The sequence below is a fragment of the Hyalella azteca genome, unplaced genomic scaffold (genome assembly GCF_000764305.2).
Source record: "Hyalella azteca isolate HAZT.00-mixed unplaced genomic scaffold, Hazt_2.0.2 contig3812, whole genome shotgun sequence".
Lineage (NCBI taxonomy): Eukaryota > Metazoa > Arthropoda > Malacostraca > Amphipoda > Hyalellidae > Hyalella > Hyalella azteca.
Window position 1 is genome coordinate 119,627 of NW_025934046.1, and position 20,601 is coordinate 140,227.

At 39.0% G+C, this 20,601-nt stretch overlaps 1 protein-coding gene across 1 annotated transcript in view; it reads right to left on the reverse strand.

Moving 5' to 3' along the window:
• Window positions 1-20,601, reverse strand: part of LOC108678538 — a 72,983-nt gene that overhangs the window by 18,982 nt on the left and 33,400 nt on the right. The window contains exons 6-10 of the mRNA XM_047879775.1: window positions 19,228-19,415; window positions 2,565-2,736; window positions 1,440-1,498; window positions 1,096-1,254; window positions 733-923 (exon numbers count right to left, since the gene is read on the reverse strand). Coding sequence (XP_047735731.1) covers window positions 733-923; window positions 1,096-1,254; window positions 1,440-1,498; window positions 2,565-2,736; window positions 19,228-19,415 — 769 coding nt within the window. The remainder of the gene's footprint in view (window positions 1-732; window positions 924-1,095; window positions 1,255-1,439; window positions 1,499-2,564; window positions 2,737-19,227; window positions 19,416-20,601) is intronic.

Consider the following 20,601-nt stretch of genomic DNA (forward strand, 5'->3'; position numbering starts at 1 on the left):
GTATTAGGGACATGTTGGTGTTAATGTTTGCATGTCTTCTCTTTTCAGGTGATAATTTAGTTGACTAATGCTTTATTCTAGCCAACCTTTGTTTGAGACCTACAAGACTTTTTAGGTTCATTTCAATATTATATCGATTTTCAAGATCATCGAAAAGATCTAGCTTGTTTTCATAAAATGTCAAAATACAATATCACTATTCACACAATAAACATTATTATTTAAACACCTAACATTACAATTACAGCAAATCAAAGTGACAGAATTATTATCGACTATACAGAATTATAAAACATTGATATTATATCAATTTTCCCGATCGTCGAAAAGACCTTGCGTGTTTTTTTATAAAATATCAACAAACAATATCACTATTCACACAATAAACATTATTATTTGCACAACGCATTGATATTATATCGAATTTCCCGATCATTGAAAAGATCTAGCGTGTTTTTTTATAAAATGTCAAAATACAATATCACTATTCACACAATAAACATTATTATTTACACGCTAAACATCATAATTAAAACATATAACGTACTTAGCGGCCTCGAAAGGCGTGAAGGTGATCTCGTAGAGGCTGTATATAACGTAATAATAATAACGTAAATAATAATAATATGTAGAAATAATAATAATACATAATAATAAGAAATAATATAATAATAAATAATAATAATATGTCAAACTTAATAATAATAATATGTAGAGGCTGTAATAACGTACTTAGCGGCCTCGAATGGCGTGAAGGTGATCTCGTAGAGGCTGTGGTCCACCTCGAGGGTCTTGGACGGCTGCGACTGTCCCGCCAGAGTAACGTCCGCCCGTACGTCCCCCAGACCACACGCTGCCGAGTCTACCAGCAGCGTGAAGGGCTTGCCCGTCGGGGCATTAGGCCCGTCGTCCAGGTTCAGGATCTGAGAGTACGTCAACGTACAGTACGTTATGGTGCAGAAATAACAGCTTCTTCATCAACAGTTTAATCGTTCGTGTGAATTTTAAATTGTCAACTTCTGCAGTACGAAATTTTTAGTACAAAAAAGCAGTTGAAACGTCGCAGACCGAAGGCCGTAGACGTGGCCTGCTCACCTGTATGGCGTTGGGGTCGTAGACGTGACCTGTTGGGGTCGTAGACGTGGCCTGCTCACCTGGGGCCGTAGACGTGGCCTGCTCACCTGCACCGCGTTGGGGTCGTAGACGTGCCTGCTCACCTGTAGGGCGTTGGGGTCGTAGACGTGACCTGCTCACCTGCACGGCGTTGGGGTCGTAGACGTGACCTGCTCACCTGTATGGCGTTGGGGTCGTAGACGTGGCCTGCTCACCTGTAAGGCGTTGGGGTCGTAGACGTGGCCTGTTCACCTGTATGGCGTTGAGGTCGTAGACGTGGCCAGCTCACCTGTATGGCGTTGGGGTCGTAGACGTGGCCTGCTCACCTGTATGGCGTTGGGGTCGTAGACGTGACCTGTTGGGGTCGTAGACGTGGCCTGCTCACCTGCACGGCNGGTTATTTTCAGTTAAGCAGTGTTAACGGGTTATTTTCAGTTAAGCAGTGTTAACGGGTTATTTTCAGTTAAGCAGTGTTAACGGGTTATTTTCAGTTAAGCAGTGTTAACGGGTTATTTTCAGTTAAGCAGTGTTAACGGGTTATTTTCAGTTAAGCAGTGTTAACGGGTTATTTTCAGTTAAGCAGTGTTAACGGGTTATTTTCAGTTAAGCAGTGTTAACGGGTTATTTTCAGTTAAGCAGTGTTAACGGGTTATTTTCAGTTAAGCAGTGTTAACGGGTTATTTTCAGTTAAGCAGTGTTAACGGGTTATATTCAGTTAAGCAGTGTTAACGGGTTATATTCAGTTGAGCAGTGTTAACGGGTTATATTCAGTTAAGCAGTGTTAACGGGTTATATTTAGTTAAGGAGTGTTAACGGGTTATATTCAGTTAAGCAGTGTTAACGGGTTATATTCAGTTGAGCAGTGTTAACGGGTTATATTCAGATAAGCAGTGTTAACGGGTTATATTTAGTTAAGGAGTGTTAACGGGTTATTTTCAGTTAAGCAGTGTTAACGGGTTATATTTAGTTAAGGAGTGTTAACGGGTTATATTCAGTTAAGGAGTGTTAACGGGTTATATTCAGTTAAAGGAAAAATAGGATAAATTAACGGGCTATGGTCAATTAACGGTCTGTCATATCGGTAAATATTGACGAGATGGGAGTAACAACAATTAACCACCCTAATACCAGCAGTAAATAATCAAAACAAATGCTCAATAACCAATACAAATACTTGTACTAACCAGTACTCGCTGTTGGGTACTTGTACTAACAGCGAGCTGTTAGTACAAGTACTAAGTACTTGTACTTGTGATACCCACAGATACGTGGGTATCACATCAAAGTACACAGATACGGGGGTATCACAGATACGTGGCTGTTAGTATACAAGTACTAAGTACTTGTACTAACTTAGTACGCTGTTAGTACTTGTAGTAACTTAGTTAGTACTTAGTACGCTGTTAGTACAAGTACCCCACCAGTACCAGCTGGTAGTACAAGTACCCCACCAGTACCCACAAGTACCTCGTAGAAGCCGACGTGCGTAGGTATAAACTCCCCCTTTGCACCGCGTCCGTCAAAGCTGAGGTCCGGACGTACCAGCCCCTGAGGACCGCGTACCTGCACGCGTACCTCACTGCGTACCACGTCGCTGCTCTGGTACTGGATGTCGAAGGGTACCTGCACGCAGTAGGACAATTCATGCCTGCAGCGTTCTTGCCTGATGCACGAACTGATACAACACAACCAGATCAGCCGCCATACTTTTTTTAATTTTTTCTTTTTCTCTCTTCTTCTTCTTGCCACACATTTCCTACTACACACAGCAATCTCCCAATTGTGGCCTTTTCCTGTGTGTATCATTAGTGTTTAAAGCAATCATACATTAGTTTTATACCTAGCCGAAAAACCCCAAACTAACCTAACCGAACAGAACACAATCTGACATTATCCTAACTTAACCTGTCCTAACCTAATCTACCTCACCTAACCCGAACAAGCAGCAGCGTTGGTTCCCTTGCAACTTGGACTTCCCAAGACCACCGCGCGGTATGCAATCGAGTTTTTATTAGGTAAATTATGAACGACCAGCAGTAACCATAACGCGCCCACCACAACCTCCACATTTGCGCGCTCTAGCAGCTTAAAAGCAATAGCACGCAGATATTAGTTAGGTTTCTTCCAAATTCATATCATCAATATTCTAATTGCCTAGTTTTCATTGAATATTTTGGTTCCATGCCAATCTTTTCCCATTTAACCTACGAATTTTTTGCGCTCGTTTTGAGGGACAGTTTCGACACGGCCATCAATCGGATAAGTTTAATTATCTGTATTACCAATTCATAAGTGTCATTGGACAGAGTCTAGAAATTGCATAGGCAATAACTTTTTATCGCATTCACACTCGCAGATATCGAAAGATTAGATCGGAAGAGTGTATCGAGACCTTTACTAAACGCATCAAAAATTGAATCAGCTAACTCACGATTAACATAGATAACTAACAGTTAGAAATGACATAATTTGCAGAGACGGCAATATAAATAAGTCTGAAAATCATTTGATGTACAAAAGTCACTGCTGCTGTATCGACATAAAACGAGAGGGAAATTTTCTACAACTTGAGCTCTGTTCTGCACGCATTAACCCGTTAACACAAAACCTATTATGATAATTAACACAAAAACTCTTCCAGCCTTTATAAAATATTGAGGCTCAAGATGACTAGCAAAGCAAATGAATTTGCAAATATTTTCTAATACCAACAAACTCTTACTTATTAACATCATTCATTCCTATTAAACAATTGGTAAACAATAAATTGACGGCACATTTCTTTTGACCTCCACTCAAACTCAAAGTTTCATCATAAAAAACGCGTTTAATCTTCAAACAACAAACTCTTACTTATAAACATCATTCATTCCTATTAAACAATTAGTATACAATAAATTGCCGGCACCTTTCTTTTGAACACCACCAAACTCAAAGTTTCATCATAAAACGCGTTTAATCTTCAAACAAAGAGAGCAGTTCCAGTCCATGCTAAACCTTCCATGTGCGACAAAATTCATGTTTTTTCAGATATACTTTAATGATTTTCAAGTTTATTTCAATAATACGCATGTTTAACATGGTTATCTATTAAACATAATCGCCATATTAAAATTTAATCTTCTCGTATAAGCCAACCTTAAAATTTACTATGTGAGTTTTGGACGGGAAACAACTCATATAAGGCGGACCTTTTACAGGCAAAATATATTCTTCCAGTATAATAAGAATATCATTCTAAATTCAAATACAATAGATATATGTTAATAAAATAAAAATACAGCGTTTATTAATAAAACTTTGACACCCGTTCACACGTGATGTATTCAATAACAGCACGTGATGTATTCAGATTTTTTTAGCTTCATGGACTGCGTAAATTTAAACCGGAAAAAGTTGAATTTTTTTTCACAGTGAACAGGCAGGATCTACTGACAATAAGACAAGTTTACAAGCAAAGATGCTCCATTATTTAGACCATTAAATACTAGAACTCCAGGCACACTGAGTGTGAAGAACCTCGTATCGAGAATCTTCTTAGCGTAGAATAATTTGACACGCGTAGTTTGCCGACGGTTTCTGGCGAAGTCGAAACATTTAATAAAACTAAACGAAATATAAAACATACGTATATACACAATAATTAACATGAAACATATATATATATATACACAATAATTAAACAAACAAGTCAGGTACAACAGCCTCGGGTATAGCGGCTACTTACCAAATTATTGAGGTAAGCTCGGTTAGTCAACTGGTAAAAGCTTTCATCGTATAATGATGGCCTATGCCAATCACAACGCCCTAGTAAACTGGCGTTCTCGAGAATAGGACGAATCTAAAATTTCATATTAAGCGCACATGAGAAAACCCTTCACACTGAGCACAATAGTGTACACATGCCACTGTACACTACATATTGTTTACACTGAGCGGGAGTTTGTACGCATGCAGACTAACTGAGCACAATAGTGTACTACGAGGCACAATAGTGTACACAATAGTGTACACATTGTACATGTACACAATAGTGTACAAACTGAGCACAATAGTGTACACATTGTACATGTACACAATAGTGTACACACTGAGCACAATAGTGTACACATTGTACATGTACACAATAGTGTACACACTGAGCACAATAGTGTACACATGCCACTGTACACTATATTGTTTACACTGAGCGGCAGTTTGTATACGCATACAGACTAACACTGAGGTGTCAGCGCCGTGCGTAAATGGGGCGATCATAAAGCGTATGTCGCGCATCATGTCAGGGCTCGCCCACGCGACCTGAGTGACGCCCTCGCACATCCCTTCACATCACACTTGATATCATCACACTATATCTCATGACAACACGGTTCATAACACCGCATCACATCTAATGAAAACACACCATATCTCATAACACTACGATTCATAGCACCACATCACATATCATAACACCACACCACATCTCATAACAGCGTACCATATCTCACAACAACACGGTTCATAACACATGTACATCACATCTCATAACAGCGTACCATATCTCATAACAACACGGTTCATAACACATGCACATCACAGCTCATAACAGCACGGTTACATAACACCACATCATATCTCATAACAGCACACCACATCTCTCCACACTGCTCCACATTTTCTCATACAAAACTAAATGTAGCAACACTACACCAAATGTTTTCATACAAAACTATGCATAGTAACACTATACACCATAACATTTTTCACCACATCATACACATTCGTATATTGCGGTTTCCTAAAGCCTTGTCATGCACGGACATCCTAAAGCGCAACGTCATCTACCGTAACATCACTTGCCTCTTCTCTTGCAGTCACCATACACGCCATACCACAAAAGTAGCATATGTGTTAGTACACAACACAACACACACCACAATACAACACAACACAACAAACAACACAACGCAACAAACAAACATCACACCACAACAAACAACACAAGACAACAAACATAACATAACAAACAACACACAACAACAAACAACACAACACAACAAACAGCACAAATTACACCACAAACAACACACAACACAACAAACAACACACAACACAACAAACAACACACAACAAACAACACAACACAGCACAACAATACACAACACAGCACAGCAGGGCTCGTTTACACCACCACGGCTACCGCCTTCGCCACAGCGCAGGCGACGACAGAAACGCGCTCTCTCGTGCCTTCCATTTCCTACAGTTCGGTACTGCTGTGCACTATCAGTTATCAACCAGCTAAACACACAATTATATAACCATGTTATCCTCACTTGTACTACTTTATTTTGATTTAAAATATCCTTATAATTAGCAAGTTAATTAGCAAGCTAACCCGTACAGCTTTAGTACAGACGCAGAGCACGACACTTGCAGCCAGAGATACAAACCCTGCACACGTGAATGTAAGCAAAGTGACAGCGGGCAGACTAATGTATTTTGTCTGAGTCAGACACATGACGAGTGCAAGATGATTTACACTTAATGTGTGCATTTATCTGTGTTAAATTAGATCAGGTAAATATATTAATTAATATTCGTTAAAAGGATTTATGGATATAGGTTTTAAATTCAATCAGAGACGTGAGGTTAACTAAGGATCATGATAAAAAATCAAAGCTTGGTAATGTTTTTATTGGCGGAAAACCTTTGGCCACGAATAAAAGATATTCACTATTCTAATCACTATTCTATAATAGTTATAATATAAAAATAATATAATAATATTATATTAATATATAAGAGTCCCCCTCCAAATGTAATTCTATAATTACAAAAGAAGGCCGGTCAAAACCTGGCCTTTCTTATATCGCATGCACAAACCTAATAAATTGCCGACCGGTTATCATGCATGGAAGCCGCCATGAAAATGATGGGATAAACGCAACGTCATCCAAATTTCTAAAGATGTCCAACGCGACGATCTTTAGAAATTTATGACAAAAAATGATTACGAGTAGAATTATAAAATGATTGAAAAGTGCGTGTAGGTGCGTATTAATATCCGTAGTAACCTAGAATCTTGATTCAATTTTTATAATTTATTATAATTATTTAAAAATTATAATGATTAATTCATCAATTATAATTATTACCGACGCAAAGGATTGGCAGCGAACCAGTGATTGGTTCTGGAGGACAACGCACAATGCACTCAGATTTTATGAGGTATTTATGAATGCTACTTCCATACTCAATTAATGGTGAGAACTCGCTCATCCTCGATGGTGAGAACTCACTCATACTCTATGGTGAGAACTCACTCATACTCTATGGTGAGAACTCACTCATACTCTATGGTGAGAACTCACTCATACTCTATGGTAAGAACTCACTCATACTCTATGGTGAGAACTCACTCATCCTCGATGGTGAGAACTTTTTTTTTCAATAAATAATCTTATTGCATTGATTGTATTCCTGCAATTGAATTTCTGGAATTTTTCCTCAGAACTCAATTGAACAAAACATTAGTCTAGAAAAACATGCAATCAAAAAATAATGGTTGAATCAATACATAATCATGAATTCAAATTGAATTAATAGACTTCTAAGCCTAGGTACAATTACTTGTATAAAACATGCGGGGCGGAGGATGTCGCCACGCACGTTGCTCCACATGCGTTTATTTATTTAATCGTGCGCATATTATATATATTATGCTATATATATATATATATATTCAGGATTATAGATATTATGTAATCCAACCCTGATAAATTCAAGCCAATAGAGCACGCGCGTTTGTCCTTTGACTTGAACACACACAGATATCGTATGTGTGTCCTCGTATACAATCTAGTCGTGTGACACGAGCTCTCGTATTCAGCTAATACTGAATGAAACCAATTTGATGTAATGAACAAAACTATAAAGTTATATACCCTAAAATGATATCAAATGATGTTTCGACAGCAATTCTGATACTAGAACAGAACAAAATAAAGTATAAAAAATATAACTCAGTACTCACTACAGTGAGTGACAGAGAGCGCATTTTCTCGTCGACGAAAACGTGAAGTCACGGACGGACAGACAGACAGACGGACGGACGGACACGGCGAGCAAAATAGTGAATTTTTTCCATAATTGAGAAAATGCGCTAAAAACCACCGAGCACGGGTCTGACCTGATCAGATAATTGTGTCGAGAAGTTAGCGTTGGTCCTGGTGTTGGAGAAGCAGGTTTAGTGAGCACAAGCACCGCGTAACTCCGACATGTAGCGTGACACAAAACCTTTATTTGATCTCAGTTAAAGTTTATACAGTAAACCTGCACGTACAGACAGGCAGCGAATCGCAATGTGGCTGTCACGTAATTGGTGTAAATGGAAGAATTATGAAATGAACACCAAGCGAGTGTCGGGCACTTATGGTTTCAAGAGGCAAAATTTCGATTTCTGTTTTTGCACATTAAAAAAAGGGTAGTCTGATCTGCGTTAACTTGTGGTATTATAAAATTGGTTGGAATGGTCGCCACAAAAAAATTAACGTATGAGCCGTGGAAATGTACAAATTTCATAGATGTAGCTTGATTTGGAAAAGAAAGAAATTTTTCCAATTAAATCCGTTGTACGTTTTAGCAAACCCAACTCGAAGCCTGTCGCGCAGCTCAACACACACACAACCTCACACTCTCACCGCCGCAGCCGCACTAAAGTCTACGAGCGCACAACCTCGACAGCGGCTCGAGTGTCAGACGACCAGACGCTGACATGAGGTCACCACAGGACCAGTGTGCGGTGCAATACTTCATTAAATAACTAAGAATTTAAAAGCAAAGAAAAGTCCACAAAAATTCATATCTTTATAGGAAACGTTTCGGAGACCAGCTCCATCGTCAGTTCGTAGAATCTAGAATCACAAATCAGAAGTCACAAATTAATACATTGAAAGCACTTTTCTTTGCTTTTAAATTCTTAGTTAATTTGCGATTAAAGGAAACAAGTGATATAAATTCATTAAATAATAAATAAGATCAATCCTTGGAGAAATTCACAACTCGAGGTCATTGCAACAGACAAATTACTGTCCATGATGACGACGCTTGATGTACAACGAAAAGCTTTCTACGAGGCTAATTTAATATATTTTATAGAAGAATATATTAGATATATAGAGAGAAGAAGGTTCACCGAAGCTATGAACATCCACAGTGCTACTAGAATCAGTAGGTATTGGTTGCTTTGTTAATAATGATTATTTTTACTTTGAAACGTTTCACATTAAACGGCATAGATGGTTACAATTTATGTAAATAGACATCTCGGCAGTTCATGTTACATTCTTAGCACATTCTTACATTCGATTCGTTCTATCACATTCGATACATTCGTTCTTACATTCGCTTTGCAAGCATTCATTAATGCATGTGAATGACCTACAACCCCCCCCCCCTCCTCAGGAGCGTCAGAGACAGGGGTTGCCCAATATAAGAGTCCCCCTCCAAATTGTACATGTGAGCAGAAGTCTAAAATAAAACATATATGCTGGAGACATCGTATTGCTATGGGCCAATCGTCCCAGTTTATCGTGTAACGCGAGGTCATCTCGTCGAATTTAGAAGAAGAAGTTCAATCGGTTTAATAACCTATTGTATTATGCTATTGAACTTTGAGCCTTAACTCGAAATTCTGTACGAGCAGTTAGCTCGAAATAAATGCTTAAAGACCTCATTTAATCCTCAGTCTTCGGATATATTCTCTAGAATAATTGAATGTTACGCATGAATGTTGTTCATACCGTACGGCTTGGCAAAATAAATAACAATAACGCTGTTATGCTTATAAGGATTAAATCTGCCTCTATGTAAATGCATGTTGTACTTATATAACATTGCTTGCGGTATCCCTCTTGCTTTCTTATTATTAGTTACTTTCAGACACAAGCTAATTAACAATCTCAATAATTATAGATATATAGGTTATTAATGTGTTTTAATAAGGTCGAGATATACTACAGCGGGTATATAGGTTATATTACAGCGGGTATATAGGTTATATAGGGCAGCGGGTGCTGCTAGCGAGGTCACTGTGCGGTATACACTCAGACAAATGCGTGAGACTTTGTGAAACTTTCGTTGCACTTTCTGCTCAAGTGTGTGTCAACCTGACCTAGTTTTGACCGGCTAAATGCCGTATCAGTGCTACGTCCGCTCTCTGTTCGGGCACTGGGTAAAAAAATATAACTCAGTACTCACTGCAGTGAGTGACAGAGAGCGCATTTTCTCGTCGACGAAAACTTGAGGTCACGGACGGACAGACAGACGGACGGACAGACAGACAGACGGACGGACAGACGGACGGACAGACAGACAGACGGACATGGCGAGCACAATAGTGCATTTTTTCCATAAATGAGAAAATGCGCTAAAAAGTGTACCATTCTTTGGACAAATTGACCCATCCATTAATCTGAGTATACACATCGTCAGGAATGTGAAGCACGATTGGTATTTGCCAGGACTGCGTGCGGTCACAGTCAACTGGAGGCGTGCATCAGCAAAAAATCATGATGAAAGCTCGAGTTCACTTGAATGTGAGAGCCTATCTTTGGGATTTAAAGGGCAGTTCACTTGAATGTGAGAGCCTATCATTGGGATTTAAAGGGCAGTTCACTTGAATGTGAGAGCCTATCATTGGGATTTAAAGGGCGACAGTTTGCATGTCATCAGACGAGCGCTGCTCAGAGATTACGGGACATGTTGATGCCTACGAATTGTACGGCCATGAGCACTGTTACATTATATAATTAATTTTGTATCTGCATTAATATAGGATTTAAAATTTACAAATTTATGATCAAACTCTATTTAATCAATATTATTTTAAATACTGAATTGATCGACGGAAGAATGAATTCCAATAATGTGCGGTATATGAGATACTCAGAAGCCGACAGATGAGTAACTTTATCGTCTGAATTTATTGATCATTCGTCTTACTAACAGTATAAATAAAGTTACAGGGAATCTCGTTACGAATGTCATTGGCGACGGTTAATTAATCCATAGATAGATTAACCTTTGTCTGCGCGTACGTGGTAACACGTGATAAGTAATCCGTCCTTTATGTGCGAATGGCATTGAAAACGGCTAATGTACTCTGCGAAAATGATTAATAAGAACTGATGAGAGTAATTTTGATCATAAAGGAAGGTGAAAATTTTCCAACATAAGAATTATAGGCTTAGTTTTAGTGGGAAATTAATTTTCAATTTTTGTCACTAGTACGTTTTTAGCATGTACAATTTGTACATTGTACATGCCATGTGTGGCGACACGAGCCCTCGTAAACAATCAAGTTGTGTGATACGGAGTTGTCACACAACTTAGTGAGGATTAAGTTGTCACACAACTTAGAGAGGACTATATTAAGTTGTCACACAACTTAGAGAGGATTAAGTTGTCACACAACTTAGAGAGGACTATATTAAGTTGTCACACAACTTAGAGAGGAATATTAAGTTGTCACACAATTTAGTGAGGACTAAGTTGAACATTCCAAATTATCAAAAATCTATCGTCATATAACGAGGTGAACAACTATAGCTATAACGGTCGAGCTTTATCTAGCATGGACCAATTTAGTATAGCATAACCTTACAGACCAAGCCTTTCATTGCATTATTTAGTTCAAATGAGATTAGTACAACAAAGTCAAGGACAGTTTAGTTTATTCTGGTGCTGAAGGGTCAAGATCATCAGAGTTAATCGTGAAAAAAATGTACATTCCGTACATTCCTTGTTTATCTTTCGGCTTCCCTATCTATGATTAGGTCAGTATGACATTTTATTCTAAATCTAACCACATTCACAACTTATTTTTCGTACCTGAACTGAAAATAATTCTGACATGATATCAATACAGAACAGAAAGGTCGGCAGAATATAACTTTTCTAAAAGTTTAAGGCTGCAAAAGTAACCAATTGTGAAGATAAAGTTGCGCGTCACCGCCCTCAGTGCGACATTAAAAGAGAAGTTAACCTCAGGGGCCATACTTTCAAAACTCGCTAAGTGAACGTAAGTACTTACGCTCTATTTTCTTGTCTATGATTGGTGGATTTTGCTTGAAAGGCCGTCAATGATTGGCTGATGAACTTACGATCTCTTAACTTTTTTTGAAAGTATAGACCCTGATCTCTTGCCCTCATAAGCTTCAACTGCTCCTCAACCCTCATGAGTTGGTATGAGTGTCAACTATTTCAGTGCACGTATCAATATTACGTTACATTGGAATAAAAAACAGCGAAATTGAGGGAATTACACAGAAAATGGGGCACACAATTATGCTTGTATCTGTATTTTTAACGTTAAGTATTGACAATTGGGCACCAATTAGGCTGGTACTGCATTTAACGCTAAAAATTAAGAAGTGTATTGACAAGTCCTAGGAGTTACGTGTTATTGAGGCGTATATTACGCTTAGGAGGTAAATGAGTACTTTGTGTTGACATTGATTGGAGTAACGGATAATTTTGTTTGGTTTATTATGATAGTTTCCAGGTTAGCTTAACATGTATAAGCAGATCACAGGGGTTCAGTTGAGTGACAAAATATTATTATATACGTTACTTGAAGTCAAGCATTAATAAGAAGTTTGACGCGAGGACGTGAACGCGATAATTGACATTGGAATTTGCGCTTCGCCGTTCACTGATATCATGAAAAAAATGATGAATATACCCATGAAAACGGCTAAGAGAGTTGAAAAAAATCCATATAAAAATCACTGCAAACTCTATACATTACACAGCGTTGATATATATAACTGGAATAAGAAGTTTGATCTGACTATACAAATTGTAGAACACTTCTGCCGCATTGATGGTACTTTAGACTTTTAAAAATATTTACATATACAAATATAAGATAAAATGCGGATTTTTCTAACATTGAAAAAAGGGTCACCGAAAAATATTTTTTGAAATGTGACACGATGAGATAGTTGAAGGTTTTCTTGGAAAATCATCATTAAGTTTAAATAATAATAACCAATAATTGCGAACATAATAAAACGTTTAAGCAACACAGCAAACATGAAAAGAGTTACAAATCGAATTTAACTCAACTTATACATGATATGGTGCATGAGGGGAAACTTGTGATAATAAAGTATTAATTTCCCAAAAGTAAACATTAAACATTACAAAAAAAAAGTAAACATTAAACAAAAGTAAAAGTAAAGAAGCAAGAGTTAGGAACTAAGAAGAATTTCCTAAAAAATAGACTTTAAAGGAACTTCTTAAAGGAAAAGAGACTTTTTTTAACCTTACACGCACTGCGAGGTCACGAATGGCGTGTGTGCGTGTAGGCGTTGCGTGGAGACACAGACACGCATTCATGCTCTGCACGCACTGATGGTGACAGCATCACCACCACGCACTGATGGTGACACCACCACGCACTGATGGTGACACCACCACGCACTGATGGTGACAGCACCACGCACTGATGGTGACAGCCTCACCACCACGCACTGATGGTGACAGCATCACCACGCACTGATGGCTGTACTTCACGCACATGGTACGTGACCACGAAATGTAATGTAATGATTATTACATTAAATGTTGAGTAATTTCTTGAATTTTTCCAATGATTTCTTTTTTTAATTTCTTTATGAGCTGTGAAACCTACTCAGGAATCATAGACTAAATCCACTTCCATTATTGCATCTATTCACATCAAATAATGAACACATTCAGTAAAACTGCTGGAAAATTTTACAGAAAATTGTAGTATCATTCTTCCCAAATAAAGGATGAACTTATAATACATTGGGCATACGCATGAATTAGACATTCGAAGCAACTTTTAAAGAATTTAATTTAAATGGGAGTTGAAGTCACAACAAATGGAGGATACCGTTATCACTAATAGTGGATCAAGTCACAATACTGATGGAGAAAGTCATCATTAATGACGGATCAAGTCACCATTAATGACGGATCAAGTCATCATTAATGACGGATCAAGTCATCATTAATGACGGATCAAGTCATTATTAATGACGGATCAAGTCATCATTAATGACGGATTATGTCACTATACAAGAAGAGAGCAACGGCAGCCATGAGCTACAGCTCGATAAACGGCACGTTTTAACAATTACAAGAATTTCCGATGAAAAATTCAAAACAAACAATAAATGTGCATCATCATAAAATGCAAACTTAGGGAAAAAATTTAGCTGTTTCAGAGCCATTAATTGCTAGCACTGAAAAATATTTAGCACTTATTTAAAAAATTATTCATGATATTATAATATTATAAATTACGGTAATAATGATGTACGTGAGACTCACAAGTTTAACAACTTCATTAGGTATTTATTATTATGTTAAGAACTTTTAACAACAACCATCATCTTTAATACCCACGTGTATAATGCACACAAAAAGTGCCATATTTCCGCACTGGCCCCAGAATTAGCATATTGATGGAAAACCATGCGCATATATGCGTACAAAACGCACGCACGCGACGGAGCGGCAGATGCGCTGCTTCCGTGCAGGGGGCGCCGCCCCCCCCACCGCCCCCCGACCTGTCTTGATAAGTGGCATGTGATCACGCCACATGCCCACGCATGGCGTGGCATGGCGCACGCCACACAACTTTTTTAGTTGACTTACTCAAGGTTTTCAACAATTAAATCGCCACGTAGGCACGTACACAATCAAAAGCCACCGGTAATAAAATATTTCGGTGATAACGTATCGGTAATCTTGCTATATTTTTTTCTTGCTTCGTTGTTAATTAAATTTCAACTTACCCCCAACGCTAATGAGGGGTACATAGCACCCCCTTAAAGGTGCCGGGTGCTATAATTTCTCAACAATTTAATACCCGAGGACTGCGCACGAAAATTGGTCGTTATACCAGACAATTGGAATAATTGGCACCTGGACCCATACTTTCAAAAAAAAGTTAAGAGATCGTAAGTTCATCAGCCAATCGTTGACGGCCTTTCAAGCAAAATCCACCAATCATAGACAAGAAAATAGAGCGTAAGTACTTCAAGCAAAATCCACCAATCATAGACAAGAAAATAGAGCGTAAGTACTTACGTTCACTTAATCATAGACAAGAAAATAGAGCGTAAGTACTTACGTTCACTTAGCGAATTTTGAAAGTATGGCCCCTATAGCTGCTGACCTAGCAACGTGCTGCGGGTGCGGCTAAAGAATAAAGAATTTTCTTGTTACAAGAACGTATATTTTTATATGAATTTATCAATACTTTACAGTATTTTCGGGTTAGCGAACAGCAGCTTATCGGAAATTCATCCATAAAATATTAATAATGCATAAATTTAAAATAAATTTGATAATTAATTAGTATTTTTGACTTCTTTGTGATGCAGTTGAGAGTGCGTTTTGTGTCATCAATCTTAATTAAAGTGAACGCCAACTCTGGCAGTGTACGTTAATTATCCGTTACTGTAACGCAACGCTGGCAGTGGACTGGTATAGAGGCGGGACGTAAACAGAGTTGCTGGTAGAGGCGGGACGTAAACAGAGCTGCTGGTAGAGGCGGGACGTAAACAGAGTTGCTGGTAGAGGCGGGACGTAAACAGAGTTGCTGGTAGAGGCGGTACGTAAACAGAGTTACTGGTAGAGGCGGGAGGTAAACCCCTTCTTCCTTGATTTAGCCCCAGTAGAAACTGTCACATTGGGTGAGATCAGGTGATCTCGGTGGCCAGAAGTGTAGAGCCAGATCTTCATTTCCTAGGCGTCCTACCCAACACTCAGAAAGTGACTGATTCCGCGTTTCCCTAACAAAATTTAAAGGCGTGCGCATCCCTGCATTAGGGCCGCCTGGGACTCGGACCGCACGTAAATCAGCTTCTCTTTATCAGCTTCGGCTCAGGGTTCGAAGGGCAGCCTCTGGGCAGCTTGCTAGCTCGCTATGACTCGGCTCGGTTAACCCGTGTCGTAATCTCAGGCGACTATAAAGTCGGATAGGAAATTCTGACCCGAAACTGATTTCGATCGGGTGGCCAAGCAGACCCAGAATAACTTTGCGCCGAGTGTAGTGACTATTCGGCCGAAGCCTAGACGGTCTCCGAATTTTCTTAGGTTTGAATCGGTTGAAAAAAATTGAATCTTTTTCTTTACATTGGTGTATAATTATTCATTTGGAATTTATACCTAAATACATATGAATTTTTTTAATTTGGTCCATCATTTAGAATAACCCGGTATTTATACTCAGTATGAGCCTGAACTGCGCTGATGAAGAACACTTCGCCAGAGCTTCATGCACGTAAAGCTCAGAGATGTAGGACTTCTCGCCTTCAAACTTGGTTTCCAAGCATGATTTTTTAAGACAAAAATTTTGTCAAAATCATTAATAGAATAATATTTGAATTAATTTTTAACCCCTTTCATTGATGTTGATGTGAATGAGTAGCATTCGAGCATCTTCAATTCTCTTGAATGCAGCTTTGATCGTAAAAGAAATATAGCGCAAGACTCTAACAACAACCCATGCCCATTTAAGTTGTAAAAGAAATCTACCCATTAAAAGTTGTTTTTAAAAGTTTTTATTTACATCGCTTGGTCCCGTAACTTGCACTACAGTCATTCAGGACCATCACAATGACCTGAGATCAAAAAAGTGACCACAGGATATCTCCTTCATGTCAAAATCCATCTAAAGAGTTTTGCAATTTTGTCTAAATTATCGGGCGCTGTTTAAGCCAAATTTGTCATCATTGCTAGAGAAATGAACTTTAACGATTTTTTGTAACTATTTAACGTTAGCCCTACCTTAACTTTATGTTTTACATTAACCTTAACTTTGTTATTAATAAAAATTTTAATTCAACGTGTGTTTGTTTTTTAATTTTGCACAATTTAACCTCTTAGTTAAAAAACTGGCACTTTTGAGCGTAGACAGTATAAGAAGCCTCAGAGTTTGGTGCAAATTTCAGAGTGCTACTGTGTCATTTCTTTCAAAAGTTACGAGGAAAAAATTACAAATATTTTTTTAGAGGCTGGCACTATATGGGGCAACATCTAGAAATCTGGTCTACATATAATCTTCCTGTCGCGTTATCTCAGCTATAACGACGCGTTATAGCACGTCATTTGACGAAGACTAGTAGATCTGCTAGTAAACACCTAGACCTAGACGAAGACCTAGATGATCTGCTAGTAAATATTAGTTTCCTGCTGGAATTCTTTCCGATTATATTGTGATCGATGAGTAGTGACTTCGATGATAGTCAAGTGATGTCCCCTCTACCTTCATCTACGGATATGCAACTTGAGAGTGAGCAATGTCGTGGATTGAGAAGCTGGGTATTGTCATGATTCACTAAAAATTCACAGGCTTTGCAAGCAATAATTTAAGCAGAATTGGCCGCACAAAAAAGTCATTTGCAGCTTAACAGATCCAGGTTTCAAGGCATCGGATTACAACTACTGGGTCCCCCATATTTAATACGGCAACGTTTGTTCTTTATTTTCAAGTGAAACAAACAGGGGAATTAATTTTTTATTGGAAGAGCTAATAGCAAAGAACTATACCTAAACAATTCTCAAACGTATTTAATCAATATGACCATCCTTATTTTTAATGACGGCGACGAATGAGACTCGACAGATGCCAGCAAATTCTGGATCTCATTGAGGATGGCAAGCAGCCCAATTTTGTGTTTAGTGACGTGAAGAAATTTGACATTAAACAGAGCGTTAAACGTCAAAATAACAGAGCTTGGAGTCGGGATGGATCTGTGGCAACCAGAACAATAACACGTCAAAATCCATGCCCGTGATGGTTTGGGCTGCGGTAACAGCCACTTAGAGGTCCCCACTCGTTTTTGTCCCCTCAGAAGTGTTTGTGTTGAAGTGTTAACCTTGGGCGGTTAACACTTCAACGGCTCAACATGGAGTTTTCAACAAGACTCTGCCCCTTCACATGGCTCAAACGTGACCCAAAACTGGATTCAGGGTCACGTCCCAGCGTTCATAAGCAAAAATGCATGGCCCTCAAGAAGCACTGATTTGAATCCTCTTGACTTTTCGGTGTAGGCTATTAATGAGAGTAGAGTCGACAGAACACTGCATGATTTTTTGGATAGTTTGGATCTAAATTGGCACGAAAATGGGACTTGATCCTTCAAGAAATGCTGTGAGTCTCCTGTGAAGTTTTCCAGTATAGGTTGGAGGTCCTCATTAAAATAAGGGTGGTCATATTGAATAAATACGTTTGAGAATTGTTTAGGCAATTCTTGGCTATTAGCTCATCCAATGAAAAATTAATTCACCTGTTTGTTTCAAGGAAAGATATGAAAACATGCGTTGATATAAACATGGCGGACCCTGTATTTCTACAGCATGATCACGCACGAAGATGATTGTCAAGGCATATCATTAAGCCCTGACCCGCGCTCGGCATTGTCGATAAATTCAAATACAATACCACACTCATAAGATAAAGAAGCTAACAGCAACGGTGGCAATGTGTGCCACACATGGCAACATTAATGTACTACACCAATGCAGACACTACACCCACAATGTAAAGAACTTATAGCGACGCCCAATGATCAAATGAACAGGTGAACAGGTTTGTCACCATACTAATAATAATAAAACTTGAGCTATAACACAAATAACATAGTAAAGGCCGGTGAAGTAAACATGGTTTGTACTCACAGGATTGTTGACGCACTAATAATAATAATTACAATAGTAATAAAAAATAATAAAACTTAAGCTATTTCAAACTATCGGCGTCATGAAAAGATCCGGTCAAATGACACGATTTTAGATCTTCTATGAACAAGTCACGAAAAGTAAAAGAATCGGCGACAGGCCACATCAGGCCTACACTTCAGCGCCGACATCACTATGTTATGTTATAGAATAGAATAGAATAGAATAGAATAGAATAGAATAGAATAGAATAGAATAGAATAGAATAGAATAGAATAGAATAGAATAGAATAGAATTGTCGGCACTGAAGAAATAGGCATATGGCCTGTTATGTTATGCACATATGTTATGTTATGTTATAACACAAATAACCTATATAAAAGACCGACGAACATAATCGTACTCACAGGATTGTTGACGCGCACGTTGTCGAGGCGGCAGGATACCCTGAGCTCCTGCGAGGCCGGGGTCCTGGCAGGTATCCACTGATAGTTGGCGATGTAGGCCATGGGACCGAGGTACTCTACGTCCCGACGCGCCATGTCGGGCGGCGCTAGTACAGGCTCTACGCCGAGCTTACGCCCCCCGTCTTGTGCTGTGGGGGGGGGATATTGTGGAGAGGGTGTGGGACCGGGGGGTGAGACTGGGGGGTGAGACTGGGGGTTGGGACTTGCGACTGGGGGGTGAAACTTGTGACAGGGGAGGGCATGGATATTGTGGAGAGGGGGTGACTGGGGGGTGAGGCTGGGGAGTGAGACTGGGGAGTGAGACTGGGGAACTGGGGAACTGGGGAAATGACTGGGGGGTGAGACTGGGGAATGAGACTGGGGGTGAGACATGCGCTAGTACAGGCTCTACGCCTAGCTTCCGGCCCCCGTCTTGTGCTGAGGGGGGGAGGGGATATGGTGGAGAGGGGATGGTGAATAAAGCGGGTAAGGCTTGTGACTGGGGAGTGAGACTTGTGACTGAGGTGGGTGTGACTTGTGACATGGTGAATAAGATAGGGTGAGCATTTTGTCAACTGTTGCAAAACTCTTCCCCTATGATTTTAGTTGCATTCGAAACGTCGTCAATTATAATAAAATGTCTCTTGGAAACCTCGTACTTGAATTTTAAATTCCTATCTAAAGCCTAATTCACCGCATAGAGAAAAACAATAAGAAAATTGTCACTAACAAATACTCTTCGGTCGTCAATGAAACTTATATTAAAGAACAACTTCTGCCAAACAACGTACATCAATATAGAGTAGGAATATGTTTACTGATATTTACGCCTTTAAACCCACGCCCAATTTTATGTGGAAATTCAAGTCCACATTATTCCTTCCCTTCCCCCAATTCCCCTAAATTGAAGACAAAGATCCTCAGAGGAGCGGCAACCTCAGAAGTTTCATCAACGAAAAGGACGCACGGCAGCGAAGATAGAGCGTCACTGCTCACTGCTTGCTACACGAAGCAGTGAAAATTGCTACACTTTACCGATGCTCAGCAGCAACTGTGAGACATATTAGGTCAAGATTTAAGTATATAAAGAACCTAAAACTGTCTGCAATTATTGCGTCTTGAAATTACAACAGCGGCAGGATTTTTCAATGTCTTAACGATGCTCCTTCTTTCCCTTTATTGGCAAATTCTATTAAGAACCTGAATGTAGTTTGGCTGACCTAAAGGTCTAAAATGACCGTCGTGCAGTGAACATTTCAGATGCCAGAGAAAAATATTCTGAAGATATAACTGACCCTTTTTATGCAAGATGAATTATTCAATTCGCACATCCTA